At 43.2% G+C, this 21,307-nt stretch overlaps 2 protein-coding genes across 2 annotated transcripts; one reads left to right on the top strand and one right to left on the bottom strand.

The window, feature by feature from the left end:
- Window positions 1–424: 424 nt before the first annotated feature.
- slc23a1 (solute carrier family 23 member 1) lies at window positions 425–8,711 on the top strand. Its single transcript, XM_084730214.1, has 14 exons — window positions 425–485; window positions 2,586–2,759; window positions 3,303–3,460; window positions 4,884–4,972; window positions 5,406–5,473; window positions 5,585–5,766; window positions 5,896–6,016; window positions 6,115–6,271; window positions 6,388–6,535; window positions 6,612–6,717; window positions 6,844–6,973; window positions 7,085–7,228; window positions 7,452–7,547; window positions 7,986–8,711. The coding sequence occupies exons 1-14, from the start codon at window positions 468–470 to the stop codon at window positions 8,228–8,230; spliced, it is 1,836 nt and encodes a 611-aa protein (XP_084586340.1). The 5' UTR covers window positions 425–467; the 3' UTR covers window positions 8,231–8,711.
- A 4,924-nt stretch (window positions 8,712–13,635) lies between these two features.
- On the bottom strand, window positions 13,636–18,565 carry LOC146319651 (uncharacterized). Its single transcript, XM_084730213.1, has 5 exons — window positions 18,410–18,565; window positions 16,559–17,017; window positions 15,665–15,778; window positions 15,378–15,585; window positions 13,636–15,231 (listed from the first exon to the last, which is right to left on the bottom strand). Exons 2-5 carry the CDS (start codon window positions 16,967–16,969, stop codon window positions 13,805–13,807), a joined length of 2,160 nt encoding a protein of 719 aa, XP_084586339.1. The 5' UTR covers window positions 16,970–17,017; window positions 18,410–18,565; the 3' UTR covers window positions 13,636–13,804.
- Between the last annotated feature and the right edge of the window lie 2,742 nt (window positions 18,566–21,307).

Here is a 21,307-nt window from a genome sequence, read left to right as displayed (position 1 = left end):
GTACCTGCCTGACTGTCAGTAAGACTTTCATTAAATTATTCAAACTGAACATCCTCTTCTTCTTCTTCTGCTGCTGCTCCCCTGCACACAGACTCATTAACATACTGACACATTAACGTATACACTAATTAACATAGAGGCTCGTTATGTTTGGACCTATAAACATGTGGAGCACATGGACGTTTGTGTCCGTCACACAGGTGAGCTGTAGGTGTTTACCAACATGACAATCAGTTATCAATAATCACTGATTATAAAGTGCTTCCTCAGTGAAAGTGGCTGTCACATGGAGACGTGTGTGTGTGTGTGTGTGTGTGTGTGAGGGTTAATAATCTGTGGTTAATCTCTGTGGACTTTCACCTGAAGCACTCTCTCTCTCTCTCTCTCTCTCTCTCTCTCTCTCTTTCTCTCCCTCTCTTCAGTGTTTGCTGCTCGATCGTCCAGCAGGTCCGACAGCTGCAGGTGAAATGGAAGAAGACTGTAAGGTAACTGATTATTGATTATTGATTGATTATTGTATGTGAAGCTGTAGGACAGGTGGACTGTAGGCTGAGGAGAGTTAATGGACAGGCAGGGGTCCCTCATGTGCCGGGGCCCTGGATTGGTCCGATTACTTTTATTTATTTAAATGTTATTTTCTGAAAACACTTGCACACACACACACACACACACACACACACACACACACACACACACACACACACACACACACACATTACTTACATGCTGCACTGTAAGTATCTGGACTGTTTTCTGGTAAATCATGTTGAGTAAAGGAGCCACATAAAGAGAAGCCAAAGGGCCCATGACCACCTTAATCCAACACTGACTGTGGGACAGGTGGACTGCAGGACAGGTGGACTGTGGGACAGGTGGACTGTGGAACAGGTGGACTGCGGGACAGGTTGACTGTGGGACAGGTTGACTGTGGGACAGGTGGACTGCGGGACAGGTGGACTGTGGGACAGGTGGACTGCGGGACAGGTGGACTGCGGGACAGGTTGACTGTGGGACAGGTGGACTGCGGGACAGGTGGACTGCGGGACAGGTGGACTGCGGGACAGGTTGACTGTGGGACAGGTGGACTGCGGGACAGGTGGACTGTGGGACAGGTGGACTGCGGGACAGGTTGACTGTGGGACAGGTGGACTGCGGGACAGGTGGACTGCGGGACAGGTGGACTGCGGGACAAGGGATGAACATCACTTGAGGACATTCATCAGACTTTAACACACGTGCAGGAAAACTACAGCAGCTGTAGTTCAGTTCTGTCTTTCAGAGTCATGTGATGTTTCTTCTGGGTCACTGTGACACTGATTCATAGAAAAGGTGTGTGTGTGTGTGTGTGTGTGTGTGTGTGTGTGTGTGTGTGTGCTGAAGTGTAAATGAGTTGCAGAGTTTATTAGAAAACGTGTCTGTTTATCAGTAAAACTCATAAACAGACACTGGTCATACTTTTCATACTGGTCTTAGTCTCAGTTTTATGTGAACAAGAAGATAAAAGCTGAAAAGACGAAGCTGTAAATAATTATTTTAAAAGTCTGTAAAATATATTTTAAAAGTGTGAAAGGGATGAAATAAAATTCAGTGTAACCTGAGAACTAAACTGCAGCTGCTGTAAGTTTGTATGAAGAAGAAGCTGAAGGAGGAGGAACTTGGAAAAGAGTTAATTGGTCTGATTGATATGAATGGGAGGTAAAATTTACATAAAAATAATAATGTATGGATGATATGGAATATTTTATGATTTTGATTCTAGTCTCTAACTGAAAGTATGAATGAATACATGAAAAAGTTGAAAAAGGAGTATGAAGAATTAAAAAGATTCTTTCTTAGCTCTTCTCATTGGATGAGATCAGTGAAGGTGTAGAAGGTTTTTCTCAGTCACCACCATCATAACTAAACTCCAAACTGAATATTTGAAATATTTGGATGGTTGGTTGGTTGGTTGGTTGGTTGGTTGGTTGGTTGGTTGGCTGCTTGGCTGGTTGGTTGGTTGGTTGGTTGGTTGGTTGGCTGGTTGGTTGGTTGGTTGGTTGTTTGGCTGGTTGGTTGGTTGGTTGGTTGGTTGGTTGGTTGGTTGGTTGGTTGGTTGGTTGGTTGGTTGGTTGGCTGCTTGGTTGGCTGCTTGGTTGGTTGGTTGGTTGGCTGGTTGGCTGGTTGGCTGGTTGGTTGTTTGGCTGCTTGGTTGGTTGGTTGGTTGGTTGGTTGGTTGGTTGGCTGGTTGGCTGGCTGGTTGGTTGGTTGGTTAGCTGCTTGGCTGGTTGGTTGGTTGGTTGGTTGGTTGGTTGGTTGGTTGGTTGGTTGGTTGGTTGGCACCTCAGCTCCACTGAGTTGTTTGTGTTTTATGTTTGTTTTTATTTTTTCTTATGTTTTATGTTATAAATTTTCCTTTGTTGTCACATCATTCTGTTTTTTTCAAAATCTCCAGTTTTTATCTTTAAAAAAAATATATATATTTAAAATCATTTGGTTCTGCATTCTTGTTTCATTCAACTGATTTGGTATTTCTTCGTTTGTGTGACTTTTTTCTGAAAACTGTCTAAGTTACCTTTGGTAAGAGGTGTGTCTTTCTGTCCAATCAGAGCCAGGATTGCCTGGCAGAGAACCAGGGCCACAAAGCTGACAGGGTTAACCTGCCAATGGGAGAAGATGGAAAGAATAAACAGCCAATTGGAGCGCAGAAGGTGGGCTCAGACATGATTTACACCATCGAAGACGTCCCACCCTGGTATCTTTGTATTCTACTTGGACTACAGGTAAAACTGGGATTAGACTGAGATTTGATTGGGTTTACACTGCTCTGATTCAGTTTAGACTCGGATTAGGCTGCGATTACTGAGTTTGGACAGGTAATACTGAGTTTAGACTGGAATAACTGGGTCTAGACTGGGATTACTGGGTTTAGACTGAGATTTGACTGGGTTTAAACTCGTCTGGTTCAGTTGAGACTGGGTTTATACTACGACATATTAGGTGAAATGTTTTTTTTATCCAAGGACACAGGTTCTACATAATGATGAGCTGGTCAAATTGAGTTTAGACAGGGTTTAGACATAGTTTAGACTGAGATTAGACTGGTTTTAAACTAGGTTTTGACAGGGATTAGATTGAGATTAGACTGAGATACATCAGCTGAAATGTGTTTGTCCTGTAAGACTCAGGTTCTGGATGATGATGAACCTGTTAAAGTGGGATGTTTCAGGGTTTCAGTTTTATTTCTGTTCCGGTGTGGATCGTGGTCTTTAATCCGGTTGAATAATGAGATGTTGGTGACATCACCTGTTCCAATCTGTCCTCAGCATTACCTGACCTGTTTCAGCGGGACTGTAGCGGTCCCATTTCTGCTGGCTGAGGCCATGTGTGTCGGTCGAGACCAGAACACCATCAGTCAGCTGATTGGAACCATTTTCACCACCGTTGGGCTCACAACCCTGATCCAGACCACCGTGGGAGTCAGGTGAGACTGTGGGAGTAACAGATTATATGTAAAAAGGATTACGTAATCATGATACAGTAAAAGGTAACTGTATTCCTGTCGCATATTGAAGATTTGTAATCAGATTACAGATTTTAAAAGTTTTTAAAAATGGGGATTATTAGCAGGATTACATTTTTAAAATATTTTTAAAATAAAGAATTATGAATATATTATCCTACATATTTATATTAATTAGAATGGTAAAGACAACTTATGTAGTTATAGTTATATAGTTAATAAGAACAATTTCTGTATTTATTCATTTATTTATTTAATAGCAGGGAACGTTACTCAGCTTTGCAGTTTACACTTCAACATAAACGTGCCAAATTTAGCTAAAAAGCTAATTTTCATTTGTAGTCTGGTGGAAAAATTCTGTATGAACCCAACCTTAACTCAACCCTCATTAGCATATTTCACCCAGAACCCGAGTACAGCCGGATGTTCTTCTTAACGAGCTTCCCTCTGTGCACCAATCAGGAGGAGTTTTCAGGAACAGGGACAACATGTGGGGGAATTGGAAACGGTAATGACTAAACTGGAGAGAAAAATGAAAATTAAGCAATAAAAATGAATTAATATAGTACAACCCGAACCTGATGTGAGCCCATGAAATATGTGAGAAATGTGTCCCGACCAGACCCGACCCGACCCGACCCGACCCATCAGGTCCCCTCAGGTTCAGGCACAGATCTCTGGGCAGAATAATAAAAAGTAGAACCTCAAAATAATGGCTGAGTATGTAAGTCATTATTTTGAGAAAGTTTCTCATTAAAATGACTCATGATCTGTTTGCAGTGCAGTTCAGACGCTTCACTGATAAACTGATCAAAGATCAAAGATGTGTTTATATCACGTCAACACTTCTGTCCATAATCATATTTGTGTTAAAACTTCACACGTCCATGATTGAGCTGTTTTGGGGGGTGTGTGTGTGTGTGTGTGTGTGTGTGTGTGTGTGTGTGTGTGTGTGTCTGTGTGTGTGTGTGTGTGTCTGTGTGTGTTTGTGTGTGTGTGTTTGTGTGTGTGTGTGTGTGTGTGTGTGTGTGTGTGTGTGTGTGTGACTGTACGTTAACCTGTGTGTGTGTGTGTGTGTGTGTGTCTGTGTGTGTGTGTGTGTGTGTGTGTGTGTGTGTGTGTCTGTGTGAGTGTGTGTGTGTGTGTGTGTGTGTGTGTGTGTCTGTGTGTGTGTGTGTGTGTGTGTGTGTCTGTGTGTGTGTCTGTGTGTCTGTGTGTGTGTGTGTGTGTGTGTGTGTGTTTGTGTGTGTGTGTGTGTGTGTGTGTGTGTGTGTGTGTGTCTGTGTGTGTGTGTGTGTGTGTGTGTGTTTGTGTGTGTGTGTGTCTGTGTGTGTGTGTGTGTGTGTGTGTGTGTGTGTGTGTGTGTGTGTGTGTGTGTGTGTAGACTTCCTCTGTTTCAGGCCAGTGCGTTTGCTTTCCTGATTCCTGCCCAAGCCATCCTCAGTCTGGACCGCTGGAGGTGTCCTAGTGAGGGTGAGACTGTCTGTCTGTTTTCGCTCTGTGCTCCAATCACAGTTGAGCAAAGCCCATAAACTCAGGGCTAACGCTGCTCCAAGGCTAAGGTCAGGGTTAGCCTACTGTGGAAAGATTTCTTAGCCTGGTGCTAACAGCTGCCTTAGCCTGAGGGTAAGTTCAGTGTGAAAAGCTGATGGGGTCACATCTTAAGTTACCTAATGTTAGCAAAACAATGATAACTAACAATGACAACAATGAGCTAACAATGAAGCTAATTAACTAGCATTTTGCTAACATTAACTAACTTAAGATGTGGCTACATATATGTGTGTGTATGTGTGGACTCATCTGTTATTGGAGTGGAGAGCGGAGAGGGGCGGGACTTAGACAATATGATAATGAGGAGGAGGAGGAGGATGATGATGATAAGGCTGTTTTGTTCTATCTGCAGAGGAGATTTATGGGAACTGGAGTCTTCCACTGAACACGTCACACATCTGGCAGCCGCGGATCAGAGAGGTACAGGGTCGTTTCTCCACACTGGCTTTGATTGGTCAAGAGACCTGGAGCAGCAGACAGCTGGAGGACTCGAGGATTCAGAGACGACTTGTGTTTGTGTTTGTGTTTCAGATCCAGGGCGCTATCATCGTCTCCAGCATTCTGGAGCTCCTGATTGGTCTGTGTGGGTTGCCAGGGTTACTGCTGGAGTACATCGGGCCACTGACCGTCACTCCAACTGTATCACTGATCGGCCTGTCTGTCTTCACCACAGCTGGAGACAGAGCCGGGTCTCACTGGGGCCTGTCAGCACTGTGAGACACCTGACTGTCTGCTCACCTGTCTCTTTATTCACCTGTCTATCTGATCACCAACTACATCCTGTCCTGCAGGTAAAAAGACAGACACCTGTCACTGTCTCTCTCTGTCTGTCTCTGTCTCAGGTGTATTCTGCTCATCGTCCTGTTTGCTCAGTACCTGAGAGCGACATCACTTCCTGTTCCTGTTTACAGCAGAAAGAAAGGACTGACGTCGACTCGACTGCAGATCTTCAAAATGTTTCCTGTAAATATAAACACACACAGGAACCACGCCAGGTGATGATGTCATCTCTGAACACAGACAAACAGGAAGTCATGTTCTGTCTCTGTCTTCTGTCTCAGATCATCCTCGCCATCATGCTCGTTTGGCTTGTTTGCTACATCCTCACTCTGACCGACCTGTTGCCAAGCGACCCCGATCGCTACGGACACAAGGCCCGGACCGATGCCCGTGGTGACATCATGGCTTCATCACCGTGGTTCAGAGTCCCCTATCCCTGTAAGACACCTGAGACCAGCCAGTCATGAGCTTCACCTTTATCTCTGAGACCAGCCAATCACAGGTGATCTTTTCTTTAGTAAAACTGACTACCTGCTCGCTCTGCTCTCTGATAGGCCAGTGGGGGTTGCCAGTGGTAACAGTTGCTGGGGTGCTGGGAATGCTCAGTGCCACCATGGCGGGCATCGTGGAGTCGATTGGTGATTATTACGCCTGTGCCCGTCTGTCTGGAGCCGCACCCCCTCCAGTCCATGCCATCAACAGGTGAGACAGTATGTCATGTGATCTTACCTGACAGACTCCGCCCATACAGGTGAGTGATGGTATTTGATTTTTTCAGGGGAATCTTCACTGAGGGTGTCTGCTGCATCATTGCCGGCCTGTTGGGGACAGGAAACGGCTCCACCTCCTCCAGTCCAAATATAGGCGTCTTGGGCATCACCAAGGTAACTAAGGCCACGCCCACCTGCCACTGTTGTCTTTGGTAGAAACTTCGTGCAACTAGTTCCCAGACCTCTGGAACTCGTGCCTGTTTATAGGGTGGATGTTTAAATCGTTGCCCCTGTGTGCAGGTGGGCAGCAGGCGGGTGGTGCAGTACGGAGCAGGTATCATGTTCGTGTTGGGATCAGTCGGGAAGTTCACGGCGCTGTTCGCCTCGCTGCCAGATCCGATCCTTGGAGGAATGTTCTGCACGCTGTTTGGTGAGTCACAGTTGATCAGGTGTGTCAGTGATGTCATAACGACACAGGTGTGTTCCTCAGGTATAATCAGGCGTGTCAGTGATGTCATAACAACACAGGTGTGTTCCTCAGGTATGATCACAGCCGTCGGTCTGTCTAACCTTCAGCTGGTGGATTTAAACTCGTCCAGAAATCTTTTTGTTCTTGGGTTCTCGATGTTCTTCGGTCTGACTCTGCCGACGTACCTGGACACACACCCAAACTCCATCAGCACAGGTATGTGTGTGTGTGTGTGTGTGTGTGTGTGTATGTGTGTGTGTGTGTGTGTGTGTATGTGTGTGTGTGTGTGTGTGTGTGTGTATGTGTGTGTGTGTGTGTGTGTGTGTGTGTGTGTGTGTGTGCGTGTATGTGTGTGTGTGTGCGTGTGTGTGTGTGTGTGTGTGTGCGTGTGTGTGTGTGTATTACATGTGGATCCTACAGATCAGTTCTCTGTGTTCAGGTGTTGCAGAACTTGATCAGATCCTGACTGTTCTTCTGTCCACTGAGATGTTTGTTGGAGGTTTTTTGGCTTTTTGTCTCGACAACACAATACCAGGTAAAACACACACACACACACACACACACACACACACACACACACACACACACACGTGCGTCTCTTCTTTCTCTCACTTCAGTTGATCCGGTTTAAACTAGCTAGCAAACAATGTAAAGTTTGGAAACTTTTCAGAAAGCAAGGAATCAATTAATTGCAAATACTTAAATGTCTAATTTTAAATTAAATCAATCAATCAATTAAATCTGGACTTTTGCATTTTAAACCAGGTTTTGTTAAACTCTGATTAGATTTATATTACATTCATCTTTGTGTTTGTCAGCTGTTGCCGTGGGCGACAGAGTTGAGTGAGATGAGTTTGTCTCAGAGTAATGACAGAGAGAGAGAGAGGCCCATATAACCACTGTGTGTGTGTGTGTGTGTGTGTGTGTGTGTGTGTGTGTGTGTGTGTGTGTGTGTGTGTGTGTGTGTGTTCAGGTTCCAGACAGGAGCGAGGTTTGGTTGAATGGCGCTCTTCCTCCTCGTCCTCCTCTTCCTATGATCTTCCTCTGGGGATGGGCGTGATCCGGCGGACTGGCTGGCTCAGACGGTTACCCATCAGCCCCTCCTTCACAGGTTTCCGACTGTCTGACAACCTGCAGACGCCACCTGAGGAGCAAGAGGAGTTGGAGGAGACGGAGGAGGAAGCTGCTGATGTCAGCCTGCACAGCACCAAGGTGTGACTGTGATGTCATCAAACACGTGACATGACTGAAACCTGCGGCCGAATCGGTGACATGAAAAACCTTTAGTTTATTTATCAGCTGAGAGTCAAACGACCTGTTCATGAGTGGCGGCAATGATGTCATTTGGGGACGCAGCAGGTGATGTCTCCGTTTGGATCCACATAAACATCTGTGTTAGAAAAGATCCAAGAACTACGACTCCCAGGGCGCATTTCATCAACAAACATCCAATCACGGAGCTCACAGAGCTGTCAGTGACCGTTAGTGTGTTGTCATGGTGATGGGCTCTACATCCCTCAGAGAGGAGGGTTGTTTCCTCACAACCAACAGAAAAGATTTTGATTTTGAGATTTCTTTAAAAACTACAGAAAATAAAGCAGAATTCAGTGGTTTATGTTCCACTTCACCCAGGTACCGTTCATCCAACGTTCATGCAACAGGACAGAGAACACGAGAACATGAGAACATGAGAACATGAGAACACAGAAACACCATTCATTCAATATTCACAGATTCATATATTCTACCAAACTGGTGCAAACTTATGAATGTTGCATCACTTTGTGTCTGTGTGTGCAAAAGATTCGTGCACAAATTTCTAGTTTGTAAAAGTGTAATTATGTTCTGTAGCTGTAGAAATATTCTGTACATGTGTGGAAAAAAAGGTTTTGTGCACATAAACATAATTTGCATATATGCAAATACATTTACATGTAGATTTATAATACGTTACATTTTTAATTTGTAACTGTCGTGTATGTCTGAAAACGTGATAGAAGTTCCTCATGTGTACAAAGGTTTTATAGTTGTAGAAAAGTTTTTGTAATTAAAATTTGCGCAAAAATACTTTCAAAAGTGAGGTTTCATAAAGTCTGACTAACCAATCAGAGAGCAGATGGTCGCAGCGCATTTGGTCACTTGGTTCATCTGCAGCGAATAAGAGTGAATAAGAGATTCCAGTCAGCGAGGAGCGTACTGATTGGCTAAATACAGCCAATCAACAACAGGCATAAAACAGGGTCAAAATTCATTCAGGGTCACAAAAACAGGTGGGAAATTTGAGTGTCCGTCTTTCAGACTTTATGAAGACTCAAGTTTGAAAATATTTCTGCACAAATTTTAATTATAAATAAACAAAGAAACTACAAAACCTTTGCACACGTGCAAATTCTATCTCTGTACAAAATGTTTTTCATTTTTACACATTTACAGACTTTTATATGTGCATGAATTTTTTTGCACATGCAGACAAAAAGTGATGTACAACCAGAGGCTGTGAAATTATTTGTGAATATTGCTTCACAAGCTCAGAATATTAATAACAACCAAAAACTAATTTAAAACACATTTAAGTGCAAATCTTAGATGTTCACTATGATCCTCCTGTTAACGGCTGAAACCCTAAATAATATTTGAGACAGCAGTAATTTATAAACTAAATAATCATCATGAATTGGGGGACGGACGTCCTGAACCCTGAAACACTAAGTTGATTTTTGCAGATTTTTCTATCATTGTTTTTTTTTTAAAGATCCTTTTAATGTTTCTGACAGTGAAGTTGAAAAAAGTCCATTTATTTTGCTTTTTCTTTGTAAATCATGAATGTTTATATAAAAATGTTTCCCACGTTTTAAATGAGGTTGTGTGTGTGTGTGTGTGTGCATGTGTGTGCGTGTGTGTGTGTGTGTGTGTGTGTGTGTGTGTGTGCGTGTGTGTGTGTGTGTGTGTGTGTGTGTGTGTGTGTGTGTGTGTGTGTGTCATGGCTGCACGGTGAGGAAACAGCTGTCATCCTTTCACAGTAAACGTGTTCATTAGTCTGAACATCAACGTTAAAGAACGTCACTACAGAACATCTGTTTACTGCAGCAAAGGAAACAGTTTTGGTTTTTATTTCAGAAATCGTAGTTTTTATGTGTGAACGTGTTCAGAACTGAGAAAGTTAACATCACAGCTAAAATATGACGATGAAGTTCTGGTTGTGACAAAAGACAGTGATTGATCCTTTATTGGTGGGAAAAAAAAACATTTTAGTCTCGACAGAAACGTAATGACGTTTGTTTTGTGACGTGTTGTTTCAGTAGTGACGGGGTAAAATTTCATCCTTTATTTTAGGACAATAAAAAAAACATTTTAGTCCAGTTTTCTAAATCCAAAGTATTTTAGTATAAACTCCATGTCAGTTAAAATTCTGTAATGTGACGCTGTTTGAATACCAGCTGAAATATAACATTTCTAAAATCCTCGCTACCAAAACATGTTTGTAAACATATTAAAATATCAGCTAAGTTATTATTATAATGTTTGGTTCAGTGTTTATTAAAACACATTTTTTTTTTATTAATCTGTGAAAACTGTTTTTAATTTTAAGAGTTGTTTTTAGTGCAGATGTAAACAAAATATTAAAAAGTCAGTATAAACCTTATGATATTATTTCATTTAAAATATTCTGAAACTGTGTGAAAATAGAAGATTAACTGTGAAATGTGCAGCTAGGATGTTTGTACAGTTTGTACAGTTTGTACAGTTTGTACAGATGCAAAATAAAAACATCTGAATGTTCTGTTGAAGGATCCATATTTACTCAAATATAACTGAAAGCATGTTTGAACAAATAAACTTCCTCACAGCCTCTCACTCATCATCATTATTATTATTTAAAACTATACAGATTATAGGACATCATGGCTCCAACAAATTTATATTATATATCTTTATAATTATAAAATCTGCAGTTCTGCCTCTGTTACCATGGAAACCTGAAAACACCGGAAACAGAAACAACTGATGTGAAAAGTCCAGGAAAAAGAGAAGAGAGAACAACTTCTTACTTTTCATTGATTTTATTTATAACTTCAAAAAAATATATTTTTAGTATTATTACAAGTGTGAGAAGAAACGCTGTAAAAACTGAAAAAAGTGACGAGTGTTTATCGACATGACAACAGCACATTTTAAATATAATAAACTCCTCAAAAAAAGTTTGGAAACGTTAATTCAGTCAGTTATTTCTCCCCTTTAAAAAATAATCGGTGTTGTATTTTATATCGTTGGAAAGCCCGATCAGTCACCTTGACAACGAGGTACAACTTGTAAGGATCGTATATTCGTGAAATAAGCAACACAGCTAAGCGTGCGGGTAGCGCCCCCCAAAAAACATGTTCCAACATCCCCTGCAATATTCTCCAGCTGGTATTCACTCTTGTTTTGAGCTTCAGGTTCTGCCAGGTGTGTGTCAGTCACAGGTGTGTGTCAGTCACAGGTGTGTGACAGTCACAGGTGTGTGTCAGTCACAGGTGTGTGTCAGTCACAGGTGTGTGACAGTCACAGGTGTGTGTCAGTCACAGGTGTATGACTGACACCTGATCTACACCTAACTGACAGCAGTTGTGTGCAGGGATCCTGTGACTTTGTTGGGTTTGTTCTCCGAGCATCATCATGCCACGTTTGTCCCTTCAGGATGAGGCCTGTGGAACGGATCAACTGGAAGCTGCTGTTCCGGTACGCAGACTGGCAGCATTATTTGGTGTCATTTCTAAACTTAGAACCAAGTTCTGTGAGACTGGTGAAGTCAAAGACAGACCAGGAAGACGACACCCCAAGAAGATCGGTTCTTCACCCTTACTTCACCGAGGAACCGTAGGCTTTCTGCCAGAGATTTACAGTCAGCTTTGCACAACGGTACCAGACAGATCTCTGATCAGCCGGTGAGGAACAGACTGTGTGTGTTTATAAAGCTGCCAGGAAGCCTGTAATGACCGCCTTCACCGCCAGGCCCGTTTGTGCTGGATCAAAGTATGGAGACGGCGAGGAGAACACTTTGCAGATTGTTGCAGAGATCACGCGACATCTTTCAGTGTGATGGTTCTCTCACAGGAAAAACAGAACTTGTCATCATTGAAGGAAATCTCAATGCAGTGAGATATCAGAATGAGATTCTGGAGCCAGTGGTGATCCCATATCTCCAGAATCTGGAACTCCATCCTCCAGGATGACAGCGTTCTCCTCCACAGAGCCACGATCATCACAGAGAACCTGTGGCCTGCTGTGAGTCCAGACCTCAAGTTGAACACGTGTGGGATCAGCTTGAGCGTGTCGTTCGTACCGGAGTGACCAACACACCACGCTGGTTGACCTTCAACAACTCCTGGTTGAAGAATGTGATGTCATCCTACAGCAAACTGTGACCAGGCTGGTGACTAGGATGAGGAGGCGGGGCCAAGCTGCTGTCACTGCGTATGGATCTTCCACACGTTACCGAGGTTCCTGACAGTGTAAAATGAATAAAGTGTAAAAATGGCCAATATGTGTTGTTTTTTCTTTATTACTGTGGGAGAGTGAATCATCAAATCCACCAAGCAGCTCAACACAAGAGGAAATACCAACTGGAGAATATTGAAGGGGATTTTAACACATTTTTGGGGGGCGCTACCCGCACGTTTAGCTGTGTTGCTCATTCCACAGAAGCACGATCCTTACAAGTTATACCTCATTGTCAAGGTGACTAATCAGGCTTTCCAACGATATATAATACAACACCAATTATTAAAGAGGAGCAATAATTGACCGAAATAATGTTTCCAAACTTTTTTTTCAGAGTTCATATTGTGTTTAAAGATAAATGTGTTTGTTTTAAATTCTTGACATGTGAGGCAGAAAACTAAACTGTCACTTATATAGACAATCTGAATAAAACAAATAGTAATAATAATAATGATTATGTTTGTGAAATCCAGGTGTTTTACATTAAAACAAAAGTGATAAATTAATTTAATCAAAAATAAAGGTCCAGTTTGTCAGATGTGGGGGGATTTATTGTGAGAATATGTCAGAAATGGAATATAATATTCATAAGTATGTTTTCATGTACTGTATAATCACCTAAAAATAAGAATTGTTGTGTTTTTGTTACCTTAGAATGAGTTTATATCCACAGAGGAAGCAGCTCCTCTTCACGGAGGCCGCCATGTTTAACCGCCATGTTTCTACAGTAGATCACCACTAGATGTCACTACATCACACACACTGGTCCTTTACATCATGAAATCAAACAGCATGAGATCAATCATTTGACACTAAATATTCAACGCACCAGTAGAAGCCAGTAGAGTCACCAGTATTTCAGTCATGTATAACACAGGATCATCTGCATATCGACAAAGCTTCATGTTTCTGAACGGTGAAATTTCCAGTACAGAAAATTAACTGGTTCCCAGTATAAAACCCTGTGGCACACCAGTTTAAATTTATGTCATAATGTAATAATGACCATCACAAATGTAAATCTACTGCAGAATATGATTTTTTTTATTACAATTTGTTAAAGTTTATAGTTAAACAAAATTAATTTTGCATCAATATTTTTTTCCATTTTATATCAATATTTCCTTCAAATTATGAATTATAATTTTTTTTTTTTTTCATTTTGAAATTCTGTGACTGAACTCATCGTTTCATGTTGTGATTTCATTCTCATGAGTTTAAAACTTCTGTACAAAAGTGTGTAAAATAAATAATAAATGATCAACAGCTAAAATCAAAGACTGTGATGTCATCATACAGACTGTGATGTCATCACGGCGCTGCAGGGTTGAAGTTAACTGATGGCGTGTGGAGGGTGAAGGGGAGGCAGGGTGAAGCGTACAGCGAGGGCACACCGACCGTTGGCTGGAACTGCATCACCGACAGGACGGTGGGAACGGCGTTCATCACAGCAGGGGTGAAGGGGGCGGGGTTCACACAACGCACTGGGATAACAGCGCTCTTGGGGACGGAACTCGCTGCAGGTAGGAACACCTGGACGTACTGACCAGTTTCTGGATCCAGTAGCATCTTCCTCTGAGGCTGTGGGGGCGTGTCCACATAGAAGCACCGCCCACTTTGAGGGTCTAACATGACGTGGCAGGGGGCGGGGCCACTCAGGTGGGCCCTGGGTGCTGCAGCCGAACCTGTGATGTCAACAAGGAAGTCAGTACCCACCTGTGCAGGTGGGAAACCCTGAATGCTGCACACAAACTGCTGGTGATGTTGCTCATGTTGTCGCTCATGTTGTCGCTCATGTTGTCGCTCATGTTGCTCATGTCGCTCATGTTGTCGCTCATGTCGCTCATGTTGCTCCTGTGTCGCAGACGTGTTGCTGTTGCTTTCCTGGTCTCCGGCGATCCTGGTCGTCTCTCTCTGGTTCTGGTCAGACCTCCTCAGCAGGTGGAGGGCGGGGCCAGGTGGGCCAGGTGTGGTGTAGATGTAGCTCAAGGGGCGGGGCATGTAGCTGACCCTCCCCAGGTGTGACTGCAGGGTGGGCGGGGCATAGACACAGGACACACCCGGGATGGAGCTCTGGTCCTGGGTGGAGAGGTGAGGTTGGATTCCTTCAGGGGGTTGAAGAGGGGGCTGTGAGGTTCCCCTCTCTGATTGGCTGAGCTGTGACATGTTACATGTGACATCATCCACCTGATGCCTGTTTATTATTGGCTCACTGCCTTGTCTCTGCTCTTTGATTGGACAGCTCAATCTGTTCTGCATCCTATGCTGTGATTGGCTGATAGATGTGGTGACCTGACAGCCCCTCTTTGCCTCATTGTGAACTTTGACCCCCACTGCCTGCTGGTAGGTGGGGGGCGGGCTCTCCTCCTGACCAATCACCTTAAAGCTGGTTGTCTTCTTGTTGTCAGGTGTTGTTGTGGAGAATGAAAGGCTATAAGTGTTTTTAACCAAACTCCTGACATCTCTAACTACATGAACCGGAGCTTTAGCCACACCTCCACCTGTCAGAGCTCCTCCCACATCCACACCTCCACCTGTCAGAGCTCCTCCCATCTCCCTCACCCTTTGCAGGGACAGACCAGGTAGCACAGCAGGTGTTCTCTGCAGGTTCTCCTGCTCCACCTGCATCTTCTTTGTTAGAACGCTCTTAATGATGCACGACGCCATCTTTGTTTTAGTTTCGTCCAATGAGAAGGACTTCTGAAGGCGCTGCCGTGTGCTTCCTCCAACACTGATGCCTGAAAACCACAAACAGTGAAAAAAGAGAATAAGACTGAGACCCGAAACCTCAAAGTGTAGACACCAACTAACAAACTAACTAACTAACTAACTAACTAACTAACTAACCAGAGGTTTGGCTCATTTTCTATAAGCCTGTTTTTACCTTGACTGGCCCCTGCAACCAGGCCCCTGTAGACCCTGCAGCTGTCGACGTCACCGCTGGTTGTTGAGCGTATGTGGAGGGAGGCGGGCATGCTGTGTTGCCGTAGCAACAGATCAGGGCGCTGACGGACGGTGGAACAGAGCAGCTCATTGGCTGACACATCACTATTATTACCTCTCCCTTCAGCAGGTCCATCCTTAGATATCACCTGGACAGGTAGACAGACAGGTGGACATGTGCACAGGTTCAGACAGGTGGGCAGATGAACAGACATGTGACCGTCTCACCTGTAGTTTCTCAGTTGTCTCCTTGGTGACGATGCTGTTGATGCTGTCTTTCTTCTTCAGTTGAATCTGTCGTTTTGGCACCATCTTTAGCCCCTCCCCCTCCTGGCCTCTCACCTGGACAACAGGTGAAAACACACAATGCCATTGACTGATCAGCAGGTTAGTTTTTTTTTTATTGAGTTTTAGTTAGTTAGGTAAAGTATAGTTCAGTTTCAGTTAGTTCCAGTTTCACCCCTGCAGTTTCTCTGACTTTGTGAAACATTTCTGCAGATTTTCATTATAAATAAACAAAACGTTTCTACAACTATGTGCATCTCTGTGCACAAAATGTTTTGCACATGTGCAAATTATATCTGTGTGCACAAAACTTTTTTTTTTCCCCGGCACATTTACATAATATTTCTACAGCTGCAAAACATAATTACACGTTCACAAACTTTTGTATGTGAATGAATTTCTTTTGCACAAGCACATAAAAAGTGACGTACAACCGCAGGCTGTGAAAGTATCAGTGAACACATTTCACAAACTCAGGATATTAATGAGTCTCATTTGATCGTCCGTCAGTTTGACCCTCGTTCAGATGCAAACACACATGTTTGGTTTCATGACATCCTGACATGTTCAAACCCTCCCTCAGAATAAAATGAACAAAACAGGACCCTCCCCTGTTCTCCTCCAGTGGTCACCAGAGGTCCTTTATACTATTATTATTATTATTATTATTATTATTATTATTATTATTATTTGTGTATTTGTAAAATTCTCTGAACTTTTGTCGTTATGAAAAACAATCTGATGTGTGAGTGAAAACCGTGATCCGATATGAACCGTGAGTTTTGTGATCCGTCGCTCTCCTGTTGGTTAACGTGTCACTAAGCTGATAAAACTCACCATGGTTTCCACGGTAACGTCGACACACTCAAAGCCGCTCTCTGGATCGGACTCTTCATCGTCGGATGGGAGGATGACGGAAGGAGAGAAGTGAAGGGAAAGATCTTCCTCTGACCAGTCGCTGATGCTCTCTTCTTCCTCGTCCTCTTCCTCCTCGTCCTTCTCTCCCTCAGAGCGACAGGTGGACGAGACGTCCAGGTAGTTGCTCTCAGTCTGACCTGTGCAGGTCAGCTCAGGGCTTTTGGCAGCAGGAACTAAAGAACACAGCGGAGGAACACGTGTGTCGGAGTCACGATGAGGGAGCAGGTCGACTTCAGGGCAGCGATGAGCGCTGAGGAAGAACTCCCTCCCTCCTCCTCCTCCTCCTCCTCCTCCTCCTCCTCCTCCTCCTCCGTCTGGTCCAGAGCTCATAGTTTAATCAGAGTGTTTGATCTGATCGATCTGATCGTCTCTGAGGATCTGATGAAACATGAAAACACTGATAGTTACTGATCTCATTTTAATAATCAGCTGTTAAAGTTTCTCTTCTACATTTCGGACACAAAGTTTACCTGTTCAATAATACATCTGACATTCGAAATACATTTTATATCAGCCTGAGATTTATGTATTTTATAGAAAGGCTTTGATTTTTACTCTTAAATTAAACTTATATGCTCATGTTGACGTGGTTTGACTCTATCATGCAAAGAGAAAGACACATATCAGCAACATCCAGAAACACTGCAGACTCATCTGAGATGGACGGACGCAAAGAGGAAAAGTGTCCTGTGGTCTGACGAGTCCACATTTCACACTGTTTTCACTAATCATGGACGTCGTGTCCTCCGGGCTGAAGAGGAAAAGGACCGTCCAGATTGTTCCCAGCACTGACTTCAACAGACAGCAGCTGTGATGTTTGGACGGATTCAGAGAGACACATGCTGCCATCACTGACGTCTTCTTCAGAGACGTCCCTGATTATTCCAGAGAGACGATGCTGAGACACATTGTGGACGTGTTCCAACAGCGTGTCTTCATAGTAAAAGAGTTCAGGTCCTAGACTGACCTGGACCTGCAGTCCAGACCTGGACCTGCAGTCCAGACGTGTCTCCCATTGAAAATGTGTGGTGCATCATGAAGGACAAAATAGGACAACAAAACAAAAAATACTAAATTAATGACAAAAAATGAATTCTGTCACAATCTTGTCAGTTGAAAAATCAGGTGGGTCCTCCAACTGTCCTCATGTTTGAACATATTTTTCAACTAGTGATCAGTCTGGCACTAATTTTTCCACGAATCAATCAGCTGTGAAAAACTAATCCCAACAGAATGACTGGATATTTACACAAATCAATAAAGTTTATTAGTTTGAACAGTAAACATCTTGTCTTTGTCCTGTATGCAACTAAATATAGGTTGAGAAGTTTGCATTCTGTTTGACACAAAGTCCCACGTTTCATTTGTTTATTTAAATCCTCAGTAAAGTCAGTTTTAGAAGAGTCCTGAGGAGGAAAACGTCCAAAATGAGGTAAAAATGAATCATGTTTACAGGTGAAGTTGCAGAAATCAGCAGCAAGACAAATGGATGAATAAATAATACAAGAATAATCAAAAATGAAGAAGCAACAACAGTTACAGTCAGTAAAATGAGAAATGAAACCCTGGAGGTCTCAGTCTTAAAGTCTGTGTCTCTGTCTGAAGTTTGGAAAGGTTTATTCTACATGAGGGTTCTGTGTGAGGGTTCTGTGTGAGGGTTCTGTGTGATGGTTCTGTGTGAGGGTTCTGTGTGATGGTTCTGTGTGAGGGTTCTGTGTGAGGGTTCTGTGTGATGGATGTCAGACAGTGTGTCCTGGCTCTGGTTCTCACCTGTGAAGACTCGGTCCGGTCCTGTCTCTGTTCTCTGTTTGTTTCAGTTTGAACTCAGTGTCGGGCCGATCGACACCCGCTGTGTACTGCAGCAGCACAGAGAGAGAGAGAGAGAGAGAGAGTGTTGGTGACAGACTGCAGGACGGTGGAGAGACCTCCAGATAAACAGAGAGAGAGAGAGTCAGTATCAGACTGCAGCTTTCTATTTTCAGACGTGACTGACAGACGAGGCTGCAGCCCTGCAGCTACACCCCCACCCCCCCGACTGTGTGTGTGTGTGTGTGTGTGTGTGTGTGTGTGTGTGTGTGTGTCAGCTGAGGTTAACTCTGCAGGTGTTTGGCTCCCTCACCTGTCCATTCGTTGGTGTGTCACCATGACAACCCTGTGATGAGTTTTTGTGTAAAGGATTATTTCTTTATAGAACTTTAGTTTGATGTGGAAATAATCAATTATATAAATTTAAATACAATTATGTCTTAAGATCAGTCAATGGACTAAACCAGTTGTTCCCAAACACAGGGTCGTGACCCACAGGTGGGTCATGGGAGGATTTTATTTGGGTCACCAAATAAATATGGAAGAAATTCTGCAAATTGAAGATTTATACCTGCAGTACAGCTTTTTATAAAACATTTAAAATGTGTTGAATAACACGCCTTGAGATTTAAGCTGCAAACAATGACTATGTTTCAATCAGGGGAGACTAAGACTAAAAGAGAAATGGTTTATTGGCACATGCATGAGATATGAAACATGAACAGTCTTTGGCGGTTAGACCCCAATGAGGTGAAACAATATGTATATATAAATGGTGGTGATGAAGCTTCAGTGAAGAGAACCCCCCCCCCCCGGGGTCTAGACACTGGTGGTGGTGGTGATGATGAGGTGCAAAGCAGAGACTGGTGAGGTGAAGTGGCTCTGGACTCCTGCTGCCTGGACCTGAAGGCTGGAGGAGAGGGCGTCAGGGAGGATCGAGGTGAACATCTTCTGCTACCTGGGTCCAGTGACTGGAGGAGAGAGGGGTGGAGGAGGGTCGCGCGATTGACTGAATGACAACTGATGGAGCAAAGACAGAGGCAATTTAAAGATTTGGCAGCAGCAAATTGACTGGCTATCGCGACCGTGGCAAAATCTGAATGGATGGTAAAGACGAAGGTGAACGCCCACAAACAGCTGATTAGAGGGAATAGGAGGAGAGAGGCGGAGTAAAGGCAAGTTGTGAATGAAGGCAGCGTAATAGAAGGTCTTCCTGATTGAACTTACGCTGAGCTACATATGTGCTGCACAAGTCCGTCTGTCTTTTACATTATCACCAAGCGTGCCTTTTTTCATTTTTGGATCAACCAATCACATTAATGACTCATACCTGGCGACAGAGTGAAGCACCTGGTCAGGACGGTTTTATGCTCAGTTAGGAGGATGTTTGTGAATACAGCCCACCGCAGGTTTGCGTCACTTCGGCATCTTCAGTCTCAAATCTGTGGGAAACAAAAACAACCTGCATGCTGAAAACAGCTAATTAGCTCCTGGGAAGCTAACAGTACAAATGTAAACAAGCTAACAGCTGTTAGCTTTTCTTTTGCAATGATGTAGTCGTTTTAATGCCAGAGCTCACCTCCTGACCAAAACAAGTTCCCCCTCAATGCAATTTTGCAGCAGCACCGTGCTGCATCAAGGGATTAGCTCCGCCCACAGTCTTCAATGCCACAGAAAGGTCTGGCTCTGCACAATCACAAATGTCTTGGGCGGAACTAAGCCCAGGATGCAGCAGAAGTGCTGCAGCAAAAGAAAAGCTAACTGATGTTAGCCTGTTTACGATCATTCCATTAGCATCCCAGGAGCTAATCAGCTGTTTTCAGCGTGCAGGTTGTTCTCGTTTCTCAGGAAAATGTAGATGCAGCTTGAGGCAAATGACCAACAGCAGGACTCAGACCAGCAGTGTGCATCTAATGTACCGTCAGTGATTCTCTCAGTTCAGATCAGTCCAGCAGTTCACTTCAGTTCACTTCAGTTCACTTCAGTTCACTTCACTTCACTTCACTTCAGTTCACTTCAGTTCCAACAATCCGACACAGAAGGAGAAAACTGATCATTTTTTCATCATTTTGAGACAAAATTTGATCAACTTGGAGATTTTTGAATCATTGGTATCCACATCATATCCACCATGAAGGTTAAAATATGAGGTCACCATGGCAACCAGTGGATGTGCATGGATTTGTAGCTCTCTGTCAGGAGGCCATGAAAAGTTTTCAGATTCATTCATTTTTAATTATCATGATGGATAAAGAATATTTATTTATTTCAACAGTTCAACAATTATTATGTTGATTTTTAAATCTAAAATAGTTCATAGATTGTTTTATATAAATATATTTGATTAAAAACATCGACTGTAACAAAGGAGACGTGAGAAAACAACATGCAGCTGAAGAGGACACACAAACAGCTGCCTCCAATTTGTCTCCTGATGACCTTAAACCAGGAGGCAGCAAACTGACAGACACACAAAGACTCAACACAGCAACAGCAACAACACAGCAACAACACAGCAACAATACAACTACCACACAACAACAACACAGCAACAATACAACAATACAACAACAACACAACATCAACACAACAACACAACAACAACAACACATCAACACAACAACACAACAACAACACAGCAACAACAACACATCAACACAACAACACAACAACAATACAACAATAACACAACATCAACACAACAACACAACACAACAACAACACAGCAACAACAACACATCAACACAACAACACAACAACAATACAACAATAACACAACATCAACACAACAACAACACAACAACAACACAGCAACAACAACACATCAACACAACAACACAACAACAATACAACAATAACACA

The sequence above is a fragment of the Lutjanus erythropterus genome, chromosome 11 (assembly GCF_056507025.1).
Source record: "Lutjanus erythropterus isolate fLutEry1 chromosome 11, fLutEry1.hap2, whole genome shotgun sequence".
Lineage (NCBI taxonomy): Eukaryota > Metazoa > Chordata > Actinopteri > Lutjaniformes > Lutjanidae > Lutjanus > Lutjanus erythropterus.
This window is presented reverse-complemented; position numbering and strand designations above follow the sequence as displayed.